This window comes from Plectropomus leopardus, chromosome 12, assembly GCF_008729295.1.
Source record: "Plectropomus leopardus isolate mb chromosome 12, YSFRI_Pleo_2.0, whole genome shotgun sequence".
NCBI lineage: Eukaryota > Metazoa > Chordata > Actinopteri > Perciformes > Serranidae > Plectropomus > Plectropomus leopardus.
The window spans coordinates 18536301-18553837 of record NC_056474.1 but is presented as its reverse complement, the minus strand read 5'-3'; the positions used below and the strand labels follow the sequence as shown (position 1 = coordinate 18553837).

The following is a 17537-nucleotide window of genomic DNA, read 5'->3' as shown; positions in this document are numbered from 1 at the left end:
CCTCTTGTGGTTAAAGGCACAATTACAGAGGAAGGTTGTCTGAAAAGTGTACTGTAGTATCAAAAGGAAAGATGGAAAGCTTTAGGTACGCTACCAGGACAGAGTTCATGCTGAATCATGCAGTTCCAGCTCTCACTCACAGCTACATACGGCACAGTAGCTCATACAGTTTGTCTCTCACCTCCCAGAGGCTCTTGAATTCCCTCTGTTCGATGCGGAGCAGCTCGCTGGTCTCTCTGCTGACAATGGTAGCGTGGCGTGGTGTGTTGTCCAGGATGGACTCCCCAAACGCTGTCCCGATCCCCAGTGTACAGATAGTAACTGCATCCTGCACACAAACACAAAATATTTGTTTAAAACACTGCTTGTTAGAGAATGACTTTGCAGGAATCAATTTCAAGGATAACTTTGGTATTTTTCTACTTAGAGCCCATTTTCCCAAGTTTCTGTGTCTAAGTGACTAATGGAGACAGCTTTTTTTGAATGTGGTCCAGTACTGAGAATGCTGCGAAAAACAGCACAGAAACAGGCTGCAATGTAACATGCAAGGGCAATTATGTACCGTCAAATTACATTCACTTAAAGAGCTTGTTTTTACCACCAACCGGCTTAGATTGTAAGTGTCCGACAACATTATGGACAGGATCCCTACAGAGGGTGACTTTTTTGTTAAAGAGCAGGATTCTTATTGTTCAACTAGATACGACCTCAAAATCGCAACTGGCAAACCCACATGACTCCATTTAAAAAAAGAATAATTTTAGCGCGTATAAAGTCGGCATATCTTGGCATCTAACTGGTTAAATTACAGGTTTATTTCATTCAAATCAGAATTGGCAATTGTTGAAACAGTGGAAAGACAACCCAGAAAGGCTTTTGTGAGTTTTAGTTTGTTTCTGTAGAGTCTGAATTAACTGTGAGTTATAACCAAAAAATCGCTGTTTATTCAAATTGAATTTAGTGGGTTTGGTAATCGTGATTAGGGGCTGCTTCTGGTTAAACAAAAACTATCTTACTCTTTAACAAAAAGGTCTATTTCTTCCCAAATTGTTGTCTAACACTTAAAAATAACAATCTGAGCCTGTCAGTCACTAAAACAAGCACTTTCAGTCGATGTAATTTCATTGTGCATAATTGCCCCCAGTGGTAGCATTGCAGCCTGTTTCACAGCTGCTGGCTGCAGGGCTCTCTCTCTATACTGGACCAATTTAAAAAATTGTTGTTCCCATCAGTCACTGAAACACAAAAACATGGGAAAACAGGGTCATTGTTGAAAAATACCAACGTTACCGTTTAAAAAAAGATTAAATGAGTCTTTCCACTGGGGTACTTGTGGCTGAATATCTCAACTATGACACCGCTGGGGCTTTAACCAACTATTATTTTCATAATTTTGATTAATCGTTTGATCCACATAACATCAGAAAACTTTTAAAATACCCCACACAACTGACAACGGCGCCCAAGATGATGATAAACACCTTGTTTTGTCCAATCAATAGTCGAAAATCCACAAATACTAAACTCAGTATCACGGTAAGACAAGGAAAAGCAGGATCTGTTCACACTTTGGAAGCTTAAGCAAGAGCATGTTTAAATTCTCTCTTTAAAAAAAAAAGACAAAAAAAGTATCACAATATTTGCAGATTCATTTTCTGTCGATTGACCAATCGCTGCAGGCCCAGACACAGCAGTAGCAAAAGAATATATCAAAATGTTTGCTTCATAAAATGGACAGACATGAGGAGCAGATAAATTAATATATGATAAATAATGCAAATAAATTCAAATATGAGGAACTGGTAAATGGAGTCTCCTGTAAAGAAAATACCTCTGGGTGCTGTATATAATTGGACAGACTGGAGGCCAGTGAACGAACACACACACACACACACACACACACTCTCCACTGATTTAGACAAATATTCAGCATGCTATGGAAACCTTTTCAGCTGTCCTAACTGACATTTCCAATATAGCCACAGAAACTAGGCCACCAATGGCACTTTAGGGCTACATACATGAAAAGGACGTTTCACAATGGAGGGGCTTCTTATCTCCTTCTTTAACAGGCAACAAATCCTCTCTTTCTCTCTCTTTACAAAAACGTCACTCTTCTCCTCGACTGTGTATGTACACCATAACCCTATTTCCACACTCTGGCATGAAGGGTATAACATGTAGCTGAAGGCGCAAGTCTCGGTAGAGTTGTTTTCTGTGCCGTGGCAGCTTTGCTCTGGCATATTTAAGCAGGGAGACATGAGCTAATGCACTGGAACAATATCAGCACTGAGGAGAGTCGTACAGATCTAGCTCTCTTACACCGGCAGCAGGAAATTTCAGATTTCACCCCCCGTAGTGTCCAAGATTCAAGACTCAATTCGCTCATTTGTGATTCAAAGGATTTACAGGAAACACAGAAGGTACAGTTACACAGCAGCACAAGTGAAACTAAGCAAGATTTTATGTATGACGCTCTAATCTGATTCCTGAACTTGATCTTACCTGGTGGTTGGCAGTTTCTGACACTTTAACATCCAGAGAGCCAGACAGGACAGCGTACCAGCTGGTGCCTATGTCTCCCTGTCGAAACACTACAGATAATAAAATACGTTAACAACTAAAGAGTGCTGATGAAAAAACAGACGACTGTCGGCATGTCATGATAACAGTCATTCAGTAATCAACACCAATACCAGTAAAATTCCATTATTCTCAATACCCATTTCAATGTCACGGTAAAAATTAAGAATAAAATACAACAAATCTGTTGTACATAAACACACTTTACATTTAATTTAAATTTTACTACAAACCCCTGATAATCCACCTCAAAAGTAAGTAATAGTCTATGTGGATTCATGATTTTGATGTATTTATCTATGGCTTACACTCAGACTTTTACATTGGTTTTGCTACATGTCATAGTGCTGGCATGATATCAAGTTTTTAACTACACAATTAGCGTGGAGAAAAGAATTCACAATAACATTACTGTGAAATTTGTAGAAAATCTGGAAAAAAAACAACAATAATAATAACAAAAATGATACTGAAAATCCTATCAATCAAATTCATCATGAATTTTGTTTTTTTATATTTTTGGGTAAATGAATTACACCCAAAATTCAAGTGCAGGGAGTTGAAGAGGGAGACAAAGCAAGAAAGAAAAGACACAAAGTGCTGGATTATTTACACAATATTATCATATGCGTAGTATTAAAATGATATCAATATTTTGTTTTTTTAATATCATAGTTATTGTCAATCCCTACTTCAGAAGATGGCACATTTAAAATGCTTGTTTGTTTTTTTTAATTTAGTTGCATTTTTTAGTTGAATATCTTAACACAGAAAGTTTCTTCTCCAAAATGGAGAAAATCTTTTCCAAATCGTTCTTGTGTTACTTTGATACAAATTCAAAAAGATGCTAAATATCTGTATGCTGGATAATCCACCAGTATGTTAGCAAAGGCTTTAGACCTTATGTACTTACTTTGTAAGAAAATAAACAACTCTTTTCCCAAATGGTGAAAAGTTTTTTATTATATATGCTTAAAAAGAAAAGGAAATGCCTGTTCTAAGTTTTAATAAAAAAACAGAAACAATAGGTGCAAAGGTGAGTTCATCGAGAAAAGCAGTGTTATAGGTCATTTATGAGGCTTCTCAAATGTGAGGACTTGCAGCTTTTCTCGGTTTTATGGGTGTGAATATCTAAATGAAAATCTCTTTAAAGACAATTTTGTAACATTTTACAGACAAGACAAATATTTGTAAATTGAACAATAATGCTATAATCATTAGTTGCAGCCACATAGAGGCTTTGTCAGGACAGTGGTCAAATGCGCTTTCATTCATAATTACAAAATGTGTTTGTTTATTTGCTTGTTTTAAAAAAGGCTGGTGTAATTTGTAAGCAGAGAGGCATGTCCACCACAACAATCTAATGCATAACGCTTAAGTCTTAAAGGGACAGTTAACCCCTAAATCAAAAATACATATTTTGCCTCTTCCCTGTAGTGCTACTTATCAATCTAGATTGTTTTGGTGTGAGCTGCTGAACACTAGAGATATTTTCCATAGTGATGTCTGCCTTCTCTCTAATATAACTGAACTAGATTATATTAAGCTTTTGGTGCTCAAACCAACAAATAACAAACAAACATAAATCGTATTTTTGACTCTGGGGCGAACTGTCCCTTTAAGATAAAGCAAAGGGATCTTCTGCAGCATGACTGTCTTAAAATGACAAACTGTATATTGATGCTTAACTATGGAGAGCTATTCTGAGTCTGAAGCATCTATTGTACACAAAAGCACAACCGTACTATTTTATAATCCAACTGTATTATTATGTTTGGAGGTGTGTGTGTGTGTGTGTGTGTGTGTGTGTGTGTGTGTGTGTGTGTGTGTGTGTGTGTGTGTACATACATGTGATGCCTTTCTCCAGGCATTCATAGAAGGCACAGGCACAGATCTGCAGTAAGAGTGGAGGTGGGAACCTATGGAAAGCTTTGACCTCTCTCAGTCTGGTCAGAATAATATCCACATCCTCTCCCGAACGCTCTGAGGGCCTGTGCAGAGAAGAGCCATTGTTAGATCCAACATTAGATATTAAACCATGTCAGTGGATTCTCATGATTTGACCCACTAACTGCTAAACTATTTTAAACAAAATGATTAACTAAATGTTGTAACTTGTTCACTGTGATGGATTATTTATCCTAAGTGAGTCCACTGCTGTGTAGAGTGTAAGCAATACATCAGAAACCCACAGTATGCTTTGGAGAGCGGTTAACACTACTGTTAAATATTCGCAATCAGCAGTTAATGGACTAAAACATGAAAAAATGTTTGATATTGTCCTTTAAGATAAAAGCAAGCTCTGCTGTTTTAACGTTATCTATGTTGTGTGTGCACACACCACTTCATTGTCTCGGCCTGGTGTCTTAGCGATAACAGCGTAGAGCCGCAGGCGTTACTTCGCTCAGCTTAGACCCCCCACAGGGTGTTGATGTAAGATCTCATTTGTACTGCTGCTATTTCTAATACGCTTAAATCTGAACACACACACACACACGGCAGCATGTCATTATTGGACGTCTCCACGAGTGCGCAGACACAAGAAGACACACAGAAGTTGGATCTGAGAGCTTAAACATTCTGTTCTGCGATGTGGCGGGCAAAAACCACAGAGCCAAAACGTTTCAGAGTTACACACACTGCAGTTAGCCCTATTCATTCACTTATTTTCATTTGCTAGTGACTCATCCTTGCACGTGTGTGTGTTCATACAGAATAGCTAATGCACTGTGGGCTTCTTCCTTCACAGATGAGAGGCTGTCTATACCCTCTCCTCCTTCAGCTCCTTCCTCTTCCCGCACTCCCAGCTCTCTCCTCTTTGTGTGCCTCCACTAAACATTTTTCTAGTCTCATCCATTTTTCTCCTCTCTCAAGACTTCCCTTGTTTCTCTCCAGAACACAGGATGGAAACGAACAAATGACCCTCTTTCTTCTTTAAGCTGCCCATTTTCTCTTCTCCATTACTAGCACCTCCCTCTATCCATTAAGTCGCACCACTAACACACCCGCACTCACCATCCTCCCATTATTATCCCTTTATTTCGGCTTTGCAAGCTCACAGGCAGCGATGACTCCCCTTTTACCCACACGCACATGTACATACAGAGATAAACACACATATATTTGTGTCCCCCAGCAGGAGTAGATTGTCCTTCGTAGCTGGGACGGTTCTCCCAGATAAACACAGACTTAGCCCAAAGGGCTGCACTGCACATCACATCTTCCAGTCCCACAACATCTGCCACGAGCTCAGGGCCATTACAGATGGGTCTTTTCTTTCTCTCTGTCTTTTCATCCCTTTTTTTTGTCTCTGACTCATCCTCCCATCATCCTCCTACTGCCTGCGTATTGGCCCTCGGTGCTCCGACACAGCGTCATATACCAGTGTAGGCTGGGTTAGTGGTTTAGACAGGTGGACTCCCACGCACTGCAATTGGGAGAGACAAGGAGGTTAACTCTTCAGGGATGAATGGGCAATACCAGCATCACCCTTCACCTATCTGTCGACAATGAAACTGTTAATATCCGTCAGTTATAATCCCCTCAGTGAATCCTTGTCCTTTTCTCTTTGTCATTGTCCCGTACATGCTTTCTCCCTGCCTGTCCAGAGGAATCTGCCTCCTCTGTTGGTGTGAGACGGATGTGACCTGAGAGCTGTTCACCTTGTCTTACTCTCCCTCCTGTCTCTCCTCCTTGGCTTCTCCCTTCCTCAGCCTCCACCCCTCACCCTTCATGTCAGCAGAAATCTCAGCTTTCAACCACAAATAATGGCCACACACAAGCATGCAGGATTTACAAATCGACCGGCACACTGAAGAGAAAATCAAGAGACACCAGAAGGTTCTGCAGATTGTTTATGGAAACATCCATCTGGAAAATTCACTGTTTCCAGACAAATAAATCATAGGTTGATTTGTGGCGGCCAAGCAAAATGTCAGATAGTCTCGACACAAACAAGATTTCCTGAGGTGGCAGATTAACACGTCACTGTAGCAGAGATACCCTTGCATTGTATGTTCATATGCAGCTCTTTCAACACCCATCTGTATCACCACTTACAACCTGACATCCCGTTAAAACACTGACTATTTAATCAGCATAAGCACAGCTCAGGTTACAATGCATTATTTAAAAATGACTCATCAAATTACTCATCTAGCAGTGTCATATTTGCAAATTATCCTACATAATGCAGCCTATGTTTTAGACAACGGGAGACTTTTTTTCCTTGAAAATTCCTTTTGTCTGAGACTTATTGTTTGTCATGTAATCTGAAAGCATGTGAACTGGGCACGGTGTTGTCTGCTTCTGTTTTCCTGCAGCACAGGAACATTAAACCTCAGCTGGCATCTGGACCAGTGCTATATGTGTGTGATGACTGGACCATCTATAACCTGCCTGGGGCAAAACAAATCTGATCTAATCTCACATGCTTCACACTCACCGGCAATAAATGTCTCTGGCCAGATATATTAGGGACAGTCGTATCTTACCCTCTTGTCTTTCCTCCACCCCCCCCCCCCAACTTGCTCACATCAACAGTTAGTCCAGATGAAAGCTCTCAAACACGCACACTGATGGATATTGATTGAATGAGGAGGTGCATAGCTGAGGAGCACTGAGTGCTCAACAATAAGATCCTGTCCAGTCTAATCTTACAACCATGGCTGCCCCCACTGATACCCATCTACTGCTGCATATCTGCTGCATTTAATGTAAAAAAATTCAGTACTATAGTGTGTTGTTTTTTATCCCGTGACACCAGATTGGACAGCTATTGTGAACATTTTAGTGCAGTAATGATTTTATGTCATATGTTACCCAATTGTACACATTCAACAACAAATTACACCCAACTAACACGGAAACAGTTGGACAATTGATCAATACGTCAATCAACAGAAAATAGATTGGCAAAAAAAAGAGACTTAAATTCATTTTAAAGCAAAATACCAGAGAATGAGTGGTTCCAGAGTCTCAAATGTGACTATATAGTGGTTTTTACAAGTCTTTTACTGTAGCAAATTGAATATCTTTGGGTTTTTGACTTTTGGTCACACAGAACATGCACTGTGAGGACATCACCTTCGGCTCTAGAAAACTATGGACAGACATTTTTCACAATTTTATGATATTTTACACACCAAAAAATGAATCAATCATTCAAGAAATAATCAGAAGATTAATCAAATATTAAAATAACCAATAATTGCAGCCCTATGCTAAATGACTTTAATCAATGACAAATTACAGCATTATATTTAGATCATGCATCTGGTATAATTACAGGTGTGGATGAGACAAGATGGTAGCTTCAGGTTGCCAATAGTAACATGAGGATGTGTCATAGTGAGGTGTATAGCTTACAGTGTGTGTGGGTGTGAGCTGTGGGGTGTGTGTAATATGTATCATTGTTTGTTTTAGGTATGAGGAGCATCATCTACAGTAATTCGTGTATACCTGCCCTTTCATCGTCTTTATTTATTCAAGCCCTCTCCCTTGGATACTTTGCATTTTTGGCACAGTACCCATGCAGCATGGAACCTTTAATGTTAACTGAACAGATACAGAAAAAAGGTTTTCTAAAACGCTTCTGGATTGTTAATAAATCTGTAAATTGACTGTTCTGTATATTGACAGTTTTTCAAACCTGTTAAGTTAGACAAATACAGCCTTACATGCAGCATTGTGGCATAAATGGCATAAAAAAAAAACAATGCACTGCTCTGAGTCTAATTCCTTATTTTGAGGAAATCACCAACACACAAGCCATGGTAGCATTTCAAAAAAATATGTCTATTTGATTTAAGCAACTAGACATAAACCATCAGCCATCTATCACAGCCCATGCAGTGCAGACATACAAGTGAACCTCGAAGCCACCAACGCCTTTTTGACCGTGCAGATACAAAAACAGGATCTTTTTTTTAAATAAGAGGGTGTACATTGTCACACACTGCAGCCTTTACGATCACTACATTAGGGACATATATTCACTGAAAATGTCAGTAACCTACAGTACGCTAAAAAAAAAAAAGGCGTATCATTTTATTGCACACACACTGCACACGCAGCGATCGCCGGTTGATCACGTTGACGCGGATGAATGAAAGAGAGAAAACACAATCGTTGCTGTGTGTGGATGCGCGGCGTGCAAATGTCGCGTGGAGTGAAATTCGCCCACCTTTTATCCAGACAGCAGATCCACTCCGCCGACGGAGACGAATTAGGGGACGTCTGCACCGCGACCATCTTCCCCGGTGGTGTGTCGGTGAACGCGGTGATGCTACCGGAGGAGGCTTCCCGGTTGTCGGTGGTCGTTAATGAATGTGAGCTCCGGCTGCGCCCCCTCCCCGCCCCTCTGCATCGAGCTGCCTCACACAACTGCTGCTGCTGCTGCTGCTGCTGGCTTCATCATGGCATGCAGGCAGTCCGCCTATATGCAGTGGCGAACTTAACCATTTGGGGGCTCAAGGCCAGCAGTCATTTGGGGGGGCCCGTATCCATTGGTCTAATGTATTGTTAAACATGTCATCATTTACTTTGGTTTTCCAGAGGATGGCAGCAGGTTGATCGTGCGTTTTACTTTATCTTGTGACAACTACAAAGTGAGGATACCACACAAGACAATAAGAGATCAGTTATGGAGACATGCAATGTACTGACTGACTGATCTCTTCCCCTCTCTCTCTCTCTGTGCTTTTGTCTCAGTCTCTCCTATCTTGTAAGCTTGTCTTCATATCTCCTACAACTCTATCTTCATCTCTACTCTGTGCTTCTCTTCATATGTCCTACACCTCTCTGTCTTCATATCTCCTCTGTGCTTGTCTTCATATCTCCTACATCTCCTGTCTTCATCTCTCCTCTCTGTTTTGTCTCAATCTCTCCTCTCTCTTGTGCTTGTCTTTATATCCCCTATCTCTGTCTTCATCTCTTCTCTGTGCTTGTCTTCACATCTCCTACATCTCCTGTCTTCATCTCTCCTCTCTGTTTTGTCTCAATCTCTCCTCTCTCTCCGTGTTTGTCTTTATATCCCCCATCTCTGTCGTCATCTCTTTTCTTTGCTTGTCATCATATCTCCAACATCTTTGTCTTCATCTCTACTCTGTGACTGTCTTCATATCTCCTACATCTGTCTTCATATCTCCTACATCGGTCTTCATCTCTCCTCTGTGCTTGTCTTCATATCTCCTACATCTCTCTGTCTTCATCTCTCCTCTGTGTGTTTTCAGAATCAGGTTTTATTATTATTATTATATTAAACATATTCACATTCATAAGGATTTTGATTTGGTGTCTTGGTGCAATTTAGGAAGAATAAAATGTATGGTTGTGCAGAACTTGGAGTTAAAGTGCAAATTACTTCAGTCTAAATAAATAAATTAACCTACAGTTTGCATTGTAAAAAAATCCAGTGTGCGTTAATACAACGCATAAAAACTCTGGGGTGGGATTAGAGCCTGTGTCGTGTCATCTCTTTCTCTCTCTCCGTTTTGGCATCTAAAACTTGACGTTTCGAGCCTTGGCTTCAGCAAATGTTGCTATCACATCTTTCATTTTTCTAACGTTACTATGAGCAGGGCGGCGCGGCTGTCTGCTCCGGGTCTTTTAAGAGACGCTCCCGCCGGCACTGCTGTGAAAAAGGTAGATACTTTTAGCAGGTTTGTTAAAAACTCCGGCTTTTTCTCCCTCTTCTTCTTTTTCTGTGAGCCGCCCTCTTAGCTTCGCTTCATGGTTTATCCCGACTAGTCTCTCTGTCTCTCTGTCTCTCTGTCCCCGCTGAGTAAACATGAATTGATTCTCAGCGCGCTGGAATCATTTCCGCATAAGCGCTGCGCAGTACGGTGATGCGCATCATGGAATAGTCCATGTAGTGCCGGCTGAAGGGGGGGCTGACAGACTCCAACAAGACATAAGTTATTGATGAATTTGCCATTCCGATGCTATTTTTGCGAAGGGATTTTTAAAAAAATAAATAAATAAATGAGAAAAAAGAAAGGGAGGGCATTTTATGGGGCCTAAGGCTCCATGCAAATGCCTGTTTCGCCTTATGGTAAAGTCCGCCTATGCCTATATGGGCTTTTTAAAGGCAGCTGGAGGAGTCATTAACAACAGCATGACATACAGTGCATAACAATGTTTTGAAAAATGATTGACTATTGTAACAAATAAAATTAAGATTAGAATATTAACATATTGTAGTAGTAGCCTACTATATGGTGGGACATATATCGCTTAGAAGCACAGATTAGGTCTGCAGTTGGTTAGAGTCAATCAAATTTGAGGTAGGCAATATCAACATGCGTCACTAAGCAACTTTAATAGCAAAGATAGGGCCCCGCCTACATCTCTGTATCCAGTTCTCTTTATACATCCATTATATCCACTGGTCCAAGAAGGCAGCTGTTGTGGATGCTGCAGCACCCCAGGTTGACGAAGGGGTGGGACAACACTGTCTGTGAATAGTAATTATAACTAATGGGCTATCTGAGCATTTGTTTTGAATTTTGAACAGCATATGATGAGGTGCTTAAGAAAATATATGAAAATAAAAATATTTAAAATCTGCTGTTTCAATTGCCGTAATTTCGCCAATCAGACTTGACAATGTCATCACATCAGGTCAGAATGCTAAAGTCAGGGTAAGCTAAACTTAGGGAGAGATGTTTGGTTCAAAGAGTGGCCGTCTCCTTCTGGCGGGATATGATGACTTCAACTGTAACGTGTGGGACACACTAAAAGCTGACCGGGCTGGTGTGTTGGCCGGACATGACAACCGCGTTAGCTGCCTGGGAGTTACTGATGATGGTATGGCAGTTGCAACGGGATCCTGGGACAGTTTTCTGAAGATCTGGAATTGAAGATTGAAGGTTCTTCTTTTATTATTACGATGTTCTTTTAAGCTCATCAACAGTGCAGACAGGTAGAACAGCTGAGAAAGACCAGAAGATTGCCTGGACAGTTTTGGAGCAGCTTTTTTTATCCACAAAATTTCTTGGATTCAAGGGACCTCCACTGCAATAGCATAAGACTTGGGATGGAGTTTTAAGGTAGGTAATGAAGCTTCAGCAAAGAGAAAACTGGACTGACATTTCAAATAACCTTCTCTGACATCCTGGTAGGACCAAAGAGTATTATCACAAAACTCCAGGGATCCTTGAAAATGCTGCATATTTAGGGTCAAAGTTCAACTAAGTTGCAGAACATGAAAAAAAAGAAAAATCTGAGCAGTGTATCCACAATGAGAGCTATGCAGAGCAAGGAAATCTCTGATCCTGTTCAATTTCAACCGGATGTGAGTCACCTTCCAAGGCAATGTGGGATAGCAGGCAGCACAAAATTGGTATGCAACATGAGGAAAGGGGAGGGGTATAAAATATAGACATTTATAACTTCATGCAAGTAAGGGAGAACTGGGTCAGGAAGTAGCAAAGTGATCTAACAAAAACTGAAGACAGCCTGTCTTGACTCTGAGAATTTGATGGGCTGCTTATTTATGCAACGCTTTGTAAGAGTTGTTTAAAGGTTCGATGCATTGACAGGACCACAGCAGCGAGCGAGAAGCTGTGGAGACGGGATGATGCTCAATTTTTGCTTGAAGCCGGCCTTTTCACTTAGATGAAGTGTTGGAACGACTGATAGATGACCAACAGGACAAGGACAATCTAACCAGCTAACGCTATTCCACAATGAAGACCAAGAAAAGGCCTTAACTATTTGAAATATGTGGTGTCCTATCACAATATATACCGAAACATGACCCATAACTACATGACAATTTTTACACATTCCTGAGAAAACTATTTATTTTATTTATTTATTATTTACTATTGTTTATTATTAGCTCTATTTTTATTAGTATTATCTCAATGGGTTTTATTTTCCATCTTTTGTTATGTATCCAGTGCATTCTATTTTTATCTTTATTTTTATCTCACTTTAACTAGTATTATCAAGTGGGTTTTATCAGTGTGAAGATTAATTCTACGTATCCTGCTCTTATCTTATTTTTACATGAAGGTATTATGTCGTCCTTGTTGTAAAACACACATTAGGCTGAATTTCTTGTATGAAAGGTGCTATACAAATAAAGATTATTGATATTGTTATCACCATCATCATCATCATTATCATTATTACCATCATTATTATTATTATAACAGTATTTGGCAAGTCCAAAATCTTGGAATGACAAAGGAGCCAAATCAGAGCATTGTCAGTATTGATTCATTCCTATGAGGCAAATATAAACAAGCTAAATGTGAACACTGTTTCTGTACACAGAGTTGTTTATGTGCCTAAATAAAGATGAGTGCAGACGCGACTGCTGTGGCCTTGAAGGATGCATGTGTGAAATGGTATATTTACAGAAACAAAGCAGTTTTATTTTATCTTGTTTTGTTTCAAACCAAGTGACGACAGAGCAGCCGCGGCAGCAGCAGAGATGCAGCTTGTCACCAGGATGGCCGCAGCCACCGCTGCAAAGAGAGAAAGGGAGTGACAGAGAGAGGGAGGGCAGATGAGAAGGAGCAGGGAGATTTTGAGCATCCAGCACTGCCTAAAACCACAATTTATGTCGCAGGTATACGCTATGTGAAAATAGGGAGAGGGAGAACAGAGGAAGGAATTACGGGATTTTCTGTGTTTCGATGCCGGCTCTTAAAAAGCGTGGCAGGTCAAATACGAGGAGGACAGGGGCTGCTTGTAAAATGAAAAATGAGACATGGGGGGGGGGGGGGGGGGGGGGGGGGGGGGGGGGGGGGGGGGTTCCTATTGCATCTCAAACTCCTCTAACTTAGACCCTCTTTACCTCCCTTCATCCTGCATGCTGACATCATTAGTTGCACGGCATCAGGTGAATTAAAATGTGTGAATGTGTGTACCTGTTGCCTCTGTGTGTATGTTTGTGTGTGAGGATGCTTACGCTTGCCTTGCTGCATCTGTTTTAAATAGCGCTTCAGCATGCATGACTGTAACACTTGAGGGTGATTGAGCAAGTTTTCACCATATTGTTAAAATGAAGTGTGCATGCCTTTCTGTGTGTGTGTGTGTGTGTGTGTGTGTGTGTGTGTGTGTGTGTGTGTGTGTGTGTGTGTGTGTGTGTGTGTGTGTGTGTGTGTGTCAGTGCCAGCTGTCTCAGAATTGGTAACGTTCTATTTTTAAGTTGCTCTTTCTGAAAAATTTGGTGAAAAAAGGTACAATTACCACAGAATGAAAGACAACATGCTATCATCAGTTAAGGTTACATTCATTTTATTTTTTTTTTTTATTTATTTATTTTTTAAAGTATCAGTTAAGGTCCCATTTAGTTCTTTATTTATTTTATATGTTTTTTTTATTATTTATTTATTTATTTTATTATGTATTTATTTATTTGTTTTATTTGTTTTATTTTATTATGTATTTATTTATTTGTAAGTATGTTCTGCCTTTTGACATTATGCTACCTTATTATTGTCAAATGTTTTAAACCCGTCTTTTTTTAAAAAAATACTTGTATTGTTTTAAATCTTTTAAAATGATTGTTGCATATTCTTTTAATGCTCTCTCTCTCTCTTTTACTGTGTTTTTTTTTATTTTGAATTGTGTTATTTTAACTTTGAAATGAATTGTTCTTGTTTGTTGTATTGTTGTATTATGTTGTTTTTAACTTCTTCAATACAGTATCTTGAACCTACCCTTGTGTATGAAATATGCTTTATAAGTAAAACCGCCTTGCCTTGCCTTACTTAGAAAAGAGCAAGGCAATACAATGTTTTTTTGTCTTTGCTTCTCAATAAAAAAAAATGTAAACACATTTTATCGGTTCAGGGATGGCTTTCAAATTCACATCATATTTTCTACAATAGATTGTTTTATATTGTACAACAACAACAACAACAAAAAACAATGTATGTACATCAGAGGATTCTGCAAGACAAAAACATCGAGAAGCTTCTTTCCAAAGTACATCACAGTATAATGAAGATCATTTTTTACTGTGTTCAACCTTGGTGAGGATTAAAGCACTAACTGTCAGTGTTAGTGCAAAGCTCTGCATATTCATCTCCACAGAATTGCATCATTATTATCGATGTTGTTTGAATAATATACCATGTGCAGTACACACATCTAGACACAAAGTGGCAGTATCATTGTTTATGGATTCATAGATGCACCAACACTAAAGCTATAAAAAGTGCCGCTTAAGGGACACGTCAGACTGATTCAACACCGTATAAAATAACTATGCAGAGCTGCAGAACTGCTACATTGTGCTTTGCTCATTTAAACTGCTGACTTGTTGTGTGTTCATCCCAGCCATGGGCTGAGCAGAGACAGAATGTGTGATATGTGTGTGTGTGTGTATGTGTGTGTGTGTGTGTGTGTGTGTGTGTGTGTGTGTGTGTGTGTGTGTGTGTGTATGTGCGTGTCTGCATTTAAATGTTCGGAGGATTGAGTGCAATTCCCCCGTGAAGCTGGGAAACTCAAAATATGGTTGACTGAACAGATAACCATATGGGGCATGACAGTCTGCCAAATGCAGCCTACACACGCGCACACTCACATACACACACACACACACACACACTCTCTCTCTCTCACTCACACACACACTCACTCACACACACACATAACTACACACATACACACATACACACACACACACACACACACACACACACACACACACACACACACACACACACACACACACACACACACACACACACACACACACAAACACACACACACACACAGAGCCAATATCATCAGCTGTCAGACATTATCTCAGTCCAAAGAAAAATGAATACTAAATAAATACTGTTAATGTAGTTCCTTAAAGAAGGATTGAAAATTATAAATGTTACTTAAGTTACATTTTTGATACTGATATTAATATATAACATTTTTTCATAAAGTAAACAAACACCTTCAAAGAGTCCCTTAAAGATCCAGTGTGTAGGATTTGGGGGGATATATTGGCAGAAATTGAATAAAATAATAATAATTATGTTTTCATTAGTGTTTAATTAACTGAAACTAGGAGTCCTGATAATGGCCCACAGCTAGATGCCATTATATCCCACACACTAGACAAGGAGTCAGCAACTTTTTCTATCAAAAGAGCCACTTTTGGCTAAAACAAAAACAAATAAACAAAGAAAAATCTGTCTGGAGCTGCAAAACATACTTGAGCATTGCAATGACACGTACCACAGCCTGTTAACTATAAATTACCATTTAAACATTACAAATAGGTCCAAATGAGCAATAATTAATGTGTGTTTACCATACGGTGGTTACTCTGCAATGTCTGTTTCCGATTATTTTGTACTTAAAACTTTGCAGTGTTTGCGGTGCAAACAAGCAAACAAATCTGTCCTGGCACTATCAAATTCTCTGTTTTCCTCCAGGCATTTTCTGTTTTTGGATTTAAAATCTTTAGGTAGCCTAGTTTAATCAGGAGACTCAAGACTAGCCACTGCTACTGAGGTTTGGCAAAATGCGGAAAAGCTGTAGATGTATGATGTACATTTTAGTTAAAAAAAAATGTTCAACCTTTTTGTTTTGTTAGGTGTGTAGCTACATGTGTTTATAATAAAGAATGTAAGAATCACTATAGGATGAATGTAAGAATCACTATAAACCTACAACAATGGCTAAAGAGCTGCATGTGGCTCCAGAGCCACAGTTTGACAACCCCGACACTAGACCTTTAAGTGAAAGAATCCTTTGTAAGAAATGTGATCAAGTTGCACAAGTACTAACCAAGTGAGTCATTTTACAGTTCAGAAATAAAGTCATCAGTCCTCTCTGGTAAAAAAAAAAAAAATGATGTAATGGGGACATTAATCTAAAACACGTTTGTTTCTTTTTATTTATCATCTGACATAAACCCAATACTGATACAGTGTCTGAGGTCTAGTAAAATCAAAAGTGACAGCAAAATGTGCTTGTGTGTCGTAAATCTGTTTTTTTTCTAGAGTACAGAAGCCACTAACACTGATTTTGAATCACAGTCATAAAAAGACTATGAAAATATCCAGCTAAACATCAGAATGTAACGTCCTCATGTGACTGTGAGGAGGAAAGGACACAAACTTGTGTAGAGGTCAAGGTGACCTGCTGCTGTGAGAGAAATGGGCGGTAAGGATTATGTCGGCACACACAGATCTCCTATATTTCTCATCTTACCTGCCTGTAATTATAAATACCACTACTGAGTAGTGGTGGTAGTAGGGGGGGGTACTTATAGTACTCATATGATTGCCATCCGCTTTCACATCAATCCAGGTTAAATTTCTGCCTGCAGTCTTTGTCTCCATCTACTTTGCCACTTTCTTGCAGCCTATAACTCTCCAAATTTACTTTACCACCCACCCTGACATCACTCCCTCATTTTCCATCTCTTCTTTCAATTCACTTTTCCTCCCTCCCCTCCCTTAGCCTCATTCGAAAGAGGGCTTTTGTGATTGGCCAGTATTTATATCAACTAGGTCCCAGTGCCACCTGGGACAATGGTCTCCAGTCAGATCCAGGTCACAATGAGCAGAACCATTATTTCGACTCTGCACCGATCAGTCCAGTCCAGTCAAGTCCAGTCCATCTGCCACACGAGCCAGCTTCACAGACAGACATAGGTACTGCACCGACTCACCCAACGGCATCACACACACACACACACACACACACACACACACACACACACACACACACACACAGGTAGGCACACACATACATCAGCAGGTGCTGCATCACTGCTCTCGTTTGCCTCACACACAAACAGGTAGACAGTGTGAGATCTGGCTGACTGCACTAACCTGCATCATGCACACAGGTGAATATTCACACAAAGCTTACCTCTGAGCCCAGGAGGACCTTTGTCTGAGTGCTATCGGTTTTCACAGCAGATGGCAACCCTGGCAGTGATGCTGGAAGACAGGTAAAGGTAAGTGCATGTAACCTGCATG

At 39.9% G+C, this 17537-nt stretch overlaps 1 protein-coding gene across 1 annotated transcript in view; it reads right to left on the bottom strand.

Moving 5' to 3' along the window:
• LOC121951212 (rap guanine nucleotide exchange factor 4-like) overlaps positions 1–8863 on the bottom strand; it is a 29006-nt gene extending 20143 nt beyond the window's left edge. The window contains exons 1-4 of the mRNA XM_042497463.1: positions 8768–8863; positions 4432–4574; positions 2506–2594; positions 182–328 (exon numbers count right to left, since the gene is read on the bottom strand). Coding sequence (XP_042353397.1) covers positions 182–328; positions 2506–2594; positions 4432–4574; positions 8768–8835 — 447 coding nt within the window. The 5' untranslated portion in view covers positions 8836–8863. The remainder of the gene's footprint in view (positions 1–181; positions 329–2505; positions 2595–4431; positions 4575–8767) is intronic.
• Positions 8864–17537: the final 8674 nt, after the last annotated feature.